Raw genomic sequence first — 10,968 nt, forward strand, 5'->3', positions numbered from 1 at the left:
AGAACTATAGGGGCTGTTTGGTGATTTGGCTTGAGCAATGACTCGGCGATTAATTTTAACATTTTTCCAGTAACCGACTGATGAATCCTCTAACCTGTTGAGGATTGTAGGACACGTTTTGATCCTGCGTAAAAGCCAGTAGATGGGGAGATACAGTATTTCACAATAATCAGTCTGATGCTCGTCCTCAGACATTCTGGTTGCAAAAGATGGCTTTAACCACAAGTGCTGTTTGCTGGAACGATGAGTAAGTGACAGAAGTTGTGTGATTGCAACCAGACAGGGTGAGCATGTGGGTGAAGGAATGAGCATGTGTTTATGTGTTTCTATTTCATATCCGTAAGTTTTAAAGCTCCTGACGTCTTTCGCCAAGAAAAAAGCTTTGCTAAGTCGACCTCTACTGCCCTTGTTTCTCTCCGAACCACCTTCATTCCTTGGATTTGTTTACCCAACAAAACAAATTCCCTCCTTTGCATGGTCATGAGTCTGTCACTTCCTGCCTGGGCTTATTTCTATGGCAACAGAAGGCAGGGAAAACATCAAATGAGGGAGACAAATGTAGTAGAAAGGGGAGTTAGAGCTGGGTGTGGCCAGAAACTCTGAACCGACAAAACTAATGACTATGTTTTTGGAGTTTAAAGGAATCCTGCACTGAGAGAAAACGAACGTTGTTAGCTGACGTGCCAAAGCGTGATGTTGGACGTGGAATACACAGAAATAATAGATTATCAGTGTTTGTATCACAGACTTTTCCATTGTCAAACCAAGTTGGAATCCCATGTTCCCATGTTCTTCTCACAATGGAACACACCCTGGCATGCCTGACACGTGCCACACACATTCACATTTTCCACTATTAGCACATCTTATGGGGTTGATGGAGAACTGACAGCGAGACCCTCATAAATAACACAATGTAATGTAAGCTGAAACGTGATACTTGCAAGTGTGTGTGTGTGTGGCAGTATAGCTATTCACATCCCTTATCATCTTACTGTCATTTACAGTGCACACAGGCAGATTATGTAAGACAGTGTCATCTGTAGGTTAGATTTGGTTACTGCAGTGCTGGTGGTGTCAGTGACCCCATGTTCTGTTTAACAAAGAGACAAATAACATGGACTGCAGGGAGGTCCCCGTGCTGTTTGAACTGCAGAAGAAGGTCTTTCATTTTCTTAGCTCTGTGCAATCTGACTTTAAGTGTAAAGGGGGGAAATGAAGAGAGACAACACCCTTCAACCAGAGAACCTCTCTCAGAAGTTTAAGTGCCCTTTAGCAAGACTGACAAGGTCCCTGTTCTATATCTGAACATGACCTCTGACCCTATTAACCCTCAAGGGGGCTTGAGTTTAGTTCTGTGATTTTTCTTGGCGAGGGTCCATTCTTTTCTATTGATTAAACAAACTAAATATACCTTGGTAATTAGTGAGCTTTTAGACGTGCTAGGCGGATTTTGTTATCTTTGGACGGAGTCAGTTCAGCTGTTTCCCGCATCTTTCTCCCCCTGTGCACTCCACATGTTCAGCTAGTCTAACTTAGCCTTTAAGCTAACCTTCCTTTGCAGTAGATGTTGTGGAATCACTCTTCCCAGGTAACTCCCAGCAAGAAAGAAAACATTTCCAACTATTAACATTTAGCTTTAAGATGATATGATGATCCAGATGCTGTCCTTTAGATGTCAGTTTATCCTGTGATGTTGTGGTGCATACAAAGAAAATCACTTTAGCATTGGGTTAACCCTAACCCCAAATGAATTGCCATACAATAAACCTGGAGTCTTCAGGCCCTCTGAGTTGCCCTCTTTACCTGGTTGGTAAGTCGGAAAAAAATACGTTTCTCAGTATGAACCAGCATTACTGTATCACTACTGTTGCCCCTAGTGCTAAAATGTTCCATGTCTGCAGAGGGCGATGTTGCACAGAAGCAATGCAGCGTGGGGCTTCGACAGAGACGGGACAGCTGCAGTTCAGATGTCTCAGCTCAGATTTATTAACTGACGACTTTGTTTTAATGGCTCTTAAAGCCCACATTTTGTTTTGAAGTCTTGTTTGTGACTAGTTTTGCATTATGCTTGCTTGAGTGACGCGAATCCCAGACTTTATGTGCATATGAGTGTTTTGTGTTTACTTTCGTGCCAGCCTATCACAGTTTCCAGGGTGCTTGAGTTCCTGGGTATGAGTGTTATCTTGTGTTCAGCTCAGTGATCTTAAGGCATTACATTGTCCCGGGGTTATTATGTGGTTGAGGCTGATTATGTGCATGCAGATAGTTTCTATCAAACTCAGTAGATCAAAGGGTTACCCTCCCCAATACACACACACACACACACACACACACACACACACACACACACACACACACACACACACACACACACACACACACACACACACACACACACACACACACTATCCTTTACACTGCTCTCCTTATTCCTCTATCTCCCCCTCCATTCTCTCCACCATTTCAACGAGGCAATAGCATGCTCTCTAATTTTTTCCAGATGTCAAGTACCTCCCTTCCCTTCCTTCATTTCTAACTCTCACAGGGTCGACTGAAAACCCGGAACGTTTTGCCCTCCTTTCCCCGCTCCCCCCTTCCCCTCCTCCTCTCTTTCTCTCTCCCCCGGCTCATTCGACATGTTGGTTGCAATGACAAAACATGACCTCTTAGGAGGTCAGACAGGAGAGGCTTGAGCTCTCCCAAAGCAGAAAGGAATGTCTAAGCAAATGTGTTCCCACATTGCATGATGAGATCGTGCAATCAGACGTTCGATCGGCGCTGTATTTCAGTGCCAGCTGTTTGTGAAATGCTCTTTTGCTTTGAATTTGATGAGATTTGTATTTTTTTACCAGCACCTTTCTTTAAGTTGCTGCAGCTGGAGTCTGTCTCGTCCATTTTTCCCTCCATCTTGCGCTTCTCGCTTACTTCCTGCTATGGGAACCACTTGGGGGTGTGTGCACGGGGATGTGAAGGGTTATAGGCATGGGGCCCATGTGTTCCCTCCACTCTTATTCACTTTTATACATTAAGTTGCACCTAAAATGTGTCTGCATCGTCTTAAATATCTTCGTCCTGTTACACAGAGGGGATATAATCTATTTCACCATCTCCCTCTTAAGTGCATAAACACACTCCATCATCCACTCACAAACATATACAGGCACGCACACACCGTTAATACGAGTAAGCATGGACTACTAGATCCATGATTCCCGGCTAAAGCACTTAACGATCCCAGCAGCTGTTGCTCATGTAAACTCTCTCTCTCACACACACACACACACACACACACACACACACACACACACACACACACACACACACACACACACACCACACACACACACACACACACACACACACACACACACACACACACACACACAGTCCCACCTCCTCATCGCCTTCTCCTTTCCTTTGTCTCGCTCTCATTTCTTTATCCTTGCATATCGGTTCTCTAAGGCAACTATGACTTCAAATATAGACTTCACACAAAGAAACGCATACATGCTCCTAATCAAGCAAAAGTGCACACACACAGATGTGTACAAGTGAGCCTACACATGCTTTCTAACTTTGCCACACACTGGGACAATCTGTTATCTGTTTGGACGATTTGCTATTGATTAAAGGCCTGTTGGAAGAGTAATCTGGGGAACAAAGCATGTTCATTGTGGCCCATCCTTCCCGCTGATTACTATGATAGAGCCCGGATACGTGCGGTGTTATGTTACCAGGACGTGTCCCATACGGGTTGTGTGTCTCTCATGCATGGTAGGCCCTGAGGGAAAAGTGAGCCGCTGTGATCCCTGCATTCTGACGTACAATGGGATGCACATGTTTCCACTGGCACAACTTCCTGCAGGTTTGTGACTTTGGGAGAGGCTTACACTGTCTGTCCTGCTGGCTGCAAGTGTTTCATGGGATTGTGAAGTCCTGTGTGCAAGAATGTCTTAGTACTACATGTGTACTAATATGCATTCTCTGCCACAGCAAGATGCAGCATTTTACCTTTTTTTACATTTTAGCCTTGTTGCAATTTAACACTACTAAATGTATTTGAAGGTCTGGATTAGTATTTGACTGAAAACACGTGTATTAACATCCATTAAAGTATATAATAGTTGACATCTTGTGTGTGGTATGAAACTACAGTCAGGAGATAGCTTAGCTTAGCATATAGACAATAAAAAGGGCCAGCTTGCATGGCCTGGAGACTCTGGTTGTGTTTGAAATTGCAAACTCATGTGTTGCATTCTACATACTCAAACAGTATATACTGAATAATGGCTACTCAATGAATGATTCAGTATTCCATTACCTGCAGACTGTTCACACTGACTGTATCATTATGAAGTTACTGGTCCGAGCAACCTTTGAATACAAAATGTTCATCAGTAATCAACATGACGTCTTCTACGCGTTTAAATACTTTTTTCATTAAGAAAAAAACCGATTTCTCCCTTCACGCACGGGCACACCAACACTCCTCTGTCTCTGTCACTCATTCGTGGATAAGCTATTTCAACTGCTAAAGCCTGTGCAGGAGAAATGTAACACTGCTCGGTGACCTACATACACTGCAGCTTCATCTCATTTACATGCACACACAAACTCACCTGCACTGACCTGGTTTTTCCAAACATAGTTTGGCACACACAGAAGTGTTTAGTCTTGTGAAACAGGCACACTCATATACAAGCCATGCGCTCTGTGTTTATGTGGAGTTTCTCCCACACATACACACTCTTTTTCTCTGCAGAGGGACTGAAATGTCATATGGCCGGCTGATTGGACAGCGAGAGGCCCTCTGCGAGGAGAGGGAGGTGATGAAACGATGGGCTGAAAGTCTGCAGCCTTTTGTTTGCAGGCACAGTGGCAGGCAGCTCTATACGGGGTCCTCAAGGCTGCCTATTGTGCCAGAATCTTTCTCAACTGGGTCAGAAGACTTTTTCCCCACACAACTATCTCTGTCTGCATCGGTCTAACATTGCACTCACTTCCCCCTCGTCTGATCCCCTCCCACCGAATGCAGATTGTTTCCATCTTTGATTCTATTAGTCTCATTTACACACTAAGCTCTCCCTGTAATTAATCCTACACCCTAATCCTATTTCAAATGATATGTCAACGTTAAGCTCAAGTTTCTTCGTAATGCTACAGTTAGAGCTAACCTGTGGTGATGAAATATTTTGTGTATTCCTTTCAGCTCTGACACAGACCAGGTTACTGCCATAAAACTAACTGGACTGGTCCCTAAGTGTCTGAGTCCAAATCTCTGACTGTTTTCTCAGTGTGTGTGTTCCTCAGAGAGACAGAGGGGGAGCGGAGATGCAGAAACTCTATGGAGAAATGAGAGACAGGAAATGACCTCTCTGAGAGAGGAGGCTTCCCCAAGGGTTGGATTTCTCTCTGTCTCTGAGACACATACGGCTATATGATGTCTACCAACAGATATGCAGAGAGCTAGAGTCAAACGTTAGCTCAGCTCTGGAAATCATTGCGTCACTGGCCTCCCAAGGGAAGCTGTGTGTGTGTGTGTGTGTGTGTGTGTGTGTGTGTGTGTGTGTGTGTGTGTGTGTGTGTGTGTGTGTGTGTGTGTGTGTGTGTGTGTGTGTGTGTGTGTGTGTGTGTGTGTGTGTGTGTGTGTGTGTGTGTGTGTGTGTGTGTGTGTGTGTGTGTGTGTGTGTGTGTGTGTGTGTGTGTGTGTGTGTGTGTGTGCCTTTGTGCATAAGCAATTATGACTGCTTATTCATCCCATGGTTGACTAATTTCTGCACATGGAAATTGACATCATGTTGCAACTGAGTGTGTGAACTAGTTAGCAAGTGAACAGGAACTCGTAAAAAATGTTAGCTACAAGCCTAATAGACAAGCACATTTAAATTGTTAGCTAAAAGTAAAGAATACAATTCAAATAGCTCAAAGAACAAGAAACAGTTGAAACGTCCAGGGTTGGTAGTCCCACTTTTTACTTGGGACTAATGAACGTAATAAGATAAACGATGATAAAAACGGTGTCTTTAAAAAGCTCCCTGAGCTCAATATCAAGTGTCTAACTCCTGAAATGACCCTGGAGGTGACCTCTGACCCCAATCATGAACATTTTTAGGACCAGCATTTCCTTACAGCGCCCTCTAGAGAGCGAGATCTAAATAATGTGACAAACATCCCCATTCTCCCCTATGACATCTCAGCCAGAGCAAACATAACATTTATGAATACATTGAAACAAAGCATATTGTAACAATATCCAATTTTATATAAATAACCTGGCCAAATATTATCCAGGTAGAAATGATTGGAAACATGCAATGGGTGCTGACTGATCTAATAGAGCTGTATAAGAAAAGATGGGAAAACCTTGATATGTGTGTACTGTATTTCAGTTAGTAAGCACTCTACCTCATGTGCCATAAATGTGCAGATGTTTCTGCAGTAACATTGCATGCTTTTCAGACTGAACTGGAGCATACACTTTCATGTACAAGCAGGGAATGGTGCTCGACTCGCCCTGCATTTATTTCCAAACTTTCAAGTTGGGGAGATCTTTAACTGAGATTTGGCACCTCTTTTCGTCAGTCTTAACACACACTTAACTTCCCAAATTCCTCATCTGCAAATGTGAACCATCTGTGCTCTTTTGTGGCCCCAGCAGCCCAGCGTGTTAATGAGAGAATGGTAAATTACAGCTAAAGCTGCTGCATGATGATGGCGTTTCTACTGTAGCCTTTAGTGTGTGGACTGAGCTGTTGATGTGTTGATTATAGATTACACTTACTTACTTTTTCTATGTCTGTTCTTTTTCTATCAGGATGCAGCAAATAGCTATTCACTACAGCTGTTTTATGAATTATAATTTTCATATCAATCAAAACCGGTGACAATATTCATCTAAGCTTTTTGTTATACTTGTTACATGAGTAAGTTTGCTCTGTCTGCACCCTGCTGCAAGGAAATCCAAAACCTCGGGATCCCCTCGGGATTTCGTGGGAAGTAAATTTCCCCTTCTGCTTTGTCCATACCCGGGATCCGATCCAGATCTCAGACCCCCGGTGGCTGCGGGGGCGCGCAGAAAATACGGTCATAGGGTCCAGGCAGCTCAGTTTCATTCTCCTTCTCTCACTCTAGATCTCGTGTACGTGTGTATTGGTTTGATTATGTGCGTGAACGCGCAGCGCTCTGGATCTCCTGCGTCAAGACTTGTGCACATCTGGTTTTGGCAGGGTCGCAGAGTTGCGGGGGAGGGTCTTTGTGTGTGTGTGTTTGAGAGCACGCTCTGCGCATGAACTCTGTAATTCGCTGCAGATGACCACTTGGGGGGTGGTGAGCGTTCCCTCAGACAGCATCAGAGAGCACGGCACTAATTAATTTGCTCTATAGAAAATGCTGCTATAGTGGTGCTGGAGTCGCGTGTAGCCTACTGCACTTTTCTCAGCATGTTTAAGAGCAACAAGTGGATTATGGACGAGTCTATCTGCAGCGTGAGAGGGGAGAGGGGCGACTGCACCTGAACAACAGAAAGCGAATGCTGCACCAGTCTCTCCTGCGCAGTGGGAATGGATACCGGCAATTCCCTGACGGGGATTTGCTTCATCCTGCTGTCGCTCAATGGATTCATCTCCTCCTCACCGGCGACAATCCTTTGTCCCGAGCGCTGTGACTGTCAGCACCCGCAGCACCTCATGTGCACCAACCGAGGGCTGCGCACTGTGCCTAAACCTGCCACGCGTGTGCCCGAAGAGTTGCTAATCTTCAGCCTAGGGGGCAACTTCATTGGGAACATCTCTGCCTTTGACTTCACATGGTATAGTAACCTTGTACGATTGAATTTACAATACAATCAAATACAAAGTATTCACCCAAAAGCATTTGAGAAACTCTCCAAGTTAGAAGAGCTGTACTTGGGACATAATATTTTATCAAGTATACCTGCTGGGACTTTACAATCCCTGAAGAAATTAACAATTCTCTGTGGAAATGATAATGACATTAAGGAGATCACACCAGAGTTCTTTGCTGACTTGGATAATCTTGTTAAACTGCGTCTGGATGGCAACTCAATAGAAGTTCTGCAGGACTCTGTTTTTAAAAGTTTGACCAGTCTACATTACCTCCATCTGGAATTCAACAAGCTGCAGCACATTCACAGAAACGCTTTTTCTAAACTCATCAACCTGCGCTTTCTAAACCTGGCCCACAACAAGCAGTCAGCCGTGCACAATACCCTAACTTTCTCCCAACTCAAAGCTCTGACAACCCTGCTGCTGTCTGAAAATGAAATTCAGCACGTCGGAAACCACGTCTTCCAAAATCTGAAAAAGCTGTCCAAACTGTCCCTCAGCAACAACAGAATCTCCCGCCTGGACAGCGGGGCTCTGAAGGGGCTGTCCAGCCTCAGAGAGCTTCTGATTGATGGCAACGAGCTGGAGGAAATCCCAGCCGGTCTCTTGGACTCTCTTGAACGCATCGAGGAGCTGGACTTCAGTCGCAACCGTATTTCTAACGTGGACTCTTTAGCTTTTTCCCATCTTAAACATCTGAGGGTACTGAAGCTGAAGAACAACATGCTCACCAGCCTGTCAGGAGACATCTTTGCCCTCAACAACGTGCTTTACAACCTGGATCTCCAGGGCAACAACTGGACGTGCGACTGTCGCCTGGAGGAGCTGAAAAGATGGATGACTGCTGCGCATTCTCAGGGAAAGTTATTGACTGTTTTTGTGCAGTGTCATGACCCTGCAACTCTAAGGGGGAAATATCTGGACTATGTGAACAGCTCCCAGCTGCAGCCTCTCGGGAACTGGACCCATATGTGTAGTAGCCAAGCTGGGCCAGAGGAGAGCCGAGGAGGGGGTGTGTTGGTTAAGATGAAGGGGGAAGAGATAGGGAAGGTGGATGCAATAAAGCAGGAGGAGGGAGGTGAGGAAGTCCAGGTGGAGGAAACAGGTGAAGATCTGAGACAGGCAAACAGCTTTGGAGTTATAATGAAAAAAGAGGGAGAAAAAAGGAAGAGACAAGGACAGAAGGAGGAGGAAATCCAGGAGGACGAAGGAGGTGTGGAGGATGCCAACCCATCTTCTTCACCAGGAAGAAAGAAACCAAACAAAGGGCCACTCAGCCCAAGGTCACGACCTGCGGCAGAGGCTCCTGGGAAACGTGGCAATGGTAGACGAAGGTCAAATGTTACATCCAGAACTGAACCAACAGCTATTTCAACACCTACAGGAAACCAGGACAGAAACTCCACTGATCCAAACTCAGGGCTCATCACTGCCTCTACACTCCAGTCAGGAGAAAAGTTTGACCTTCTGAGGTCAAATCACGAGGAGGCTCTACCAGTAATCACAGATCCATGTGAGTTCAACCACCATTATATCACTAATGTGTCAGTGGATCAAGTGACATCCAGTACTGTCACCATCTACTGGACTACCAGGGATCATCACCGCTACTCAGGAGGACTTGGCCCAGGCCTAGATGAAGTCCACTATCGGATTCAGTTTGACCGCTTTGGTACCGCAGATCGTTTCCCCCGGTACGTTTACGCTCGCGGCACAGCTCGCTCCGTAACCCTTCGAGAACTCAGCTCAGATGTGACCTACATGGTGTGTGTGGAGGGAGTAGTGGGAGGATCTGTGTGCCAGGTTGCTCCTCGTGAACATTGCACAGGACTGGTCACTCTTCCTCAGGGGTTCAGCCGTGGAGGCATGCTGACCTCTGACCTCGAGCTGGTGACAGTGGCCACGCTGGCTGGGAACGCCATGCTGCTGCTGGTCATCGGCAGCGTCTGGCTGGGGCGGAGCCTGAAGAGGAGGCTGCAGAAGAGGAAGACGGCGGTACACGTGCGGCACATGTACTCCACCCGGCGACCGTTTCGTACCGCAGTGGCCGCCGCCTCGGTGTCAGCTGACTTCACCACCTACCAGAGCAGCCGTCCCGCACGACTTGCACCCCTGGAGGAAGGGGACCTCATCGAGTTCCCTTGTGACCGCTTTCTGGACAGCAGCAGTGTTCGTAGAGATAGTGAAATGCAGAGATTTTCTGACTAGAGCCATAACATATCTTAAAGTGTTACACTCTAAGATAAGATAAGAAATACTTTATTGATCCCAATTTGGGAAATATTTGCGTTGCAGCAGCATAAAAATACATGGCATTGTACATTAAAAATTAAAAGACTAGAAATAAACATTCCAAAATGTAAACATCTCAATTAATCTACCACAGCAACACAGGAATTGCGCTGCAATCGTTGGTGTATTTCCCTGTTGACACACTTCCATACTAAAAACATTGGGTGATTTTATGGCTATGAACAAACCAAGTCAACAATCCCACTATTTTGTGTCTTTGGTTTTTCACTTGACCTTAAGAAAACTTTTGAAGTGACAATGAAGTGAACAGCTGAGCTCATCAGTGCCTTTTCAGACACCAGAGGAAGTACAATCCCTCTGACTTCCTTTTCCTGCTTTGTGCCTTTCCTCTTTCATTTCCTTGCACCTGCGAGTGTTTGTCAAAGTAAGACTTATTGTGTGTAAGCAAGAATGATTGCTCACTGATTTCGACTAAGGTGCTAACGTTGAGTTGATAGACATCATATTGTCTCATTGTTGTACAGTATGTAATGATAGCTGCTGGTGGCAGGGAAAAACACATGTTTGTATCACATCTATCATGTTTTGTACTTTTATATATAATTCTTCATTACACAAAGAAGTAAAGTCCCCAACAATGTGATTGATTTGTCATTTGAGTGTTGATTGGATGATTAGATGATTTAACTCAGATTTGACTGTCTCTGTGGCTTTCAAATATCTTTCATTTAAGCCACAGCTAATGTCCATCACAAAGGGATTATGTTTCTAGAGAATATAAAAAGATTATTAAATATTTATATGTTTATAAAAATAACATATTCACACAGAAAGATTACTAGCGTTAACCTCTTGAACTCTATGTTGT

The 10,968-nt window shown here is 44.8% G+C and overlaps 1 protein-coding gene across 1 annotated transcript; it reads left to right on the forward strand.

Moving 5' to 3' along the window:
* The first annotated feature begins 7,138 nt into the window (after positions 1-7,138).
* Positions 7,139-10,743, forward strand: tril (TLR4 interactor with leucine-rich repeats). The gene has a single exon (XM_034240797.1). It carries the CDS (start codon positions 7,563-7,565, stop codon positions 10,053-10,055), a length of 2,493 nt encoding a protein of 830 aa, XP_034096688.1. The 5' UTR covers positions 7,139-7,562; the 3' UTR covers positions 10,056-10,743.
* The last annotated feature ends 225 nt before the right edge of the window (positions 10,744-10,968 follow it).

Source organism: Gymnodraco acuticeps, unplaced genomic scaffold (assembly GCF_902827175.1).
Source record: "Gymnodraco acuticeps unplaced genomic scaffold, fGymAcu1.1, whole genome shotgun sequence".
Lineage (NCBI taxonomy): Eukaryota > Metazoa > Chordata > Actinopteri > Perciformes > Bathydraconidae > Gymnodraco > Gymnodraco acuticeps.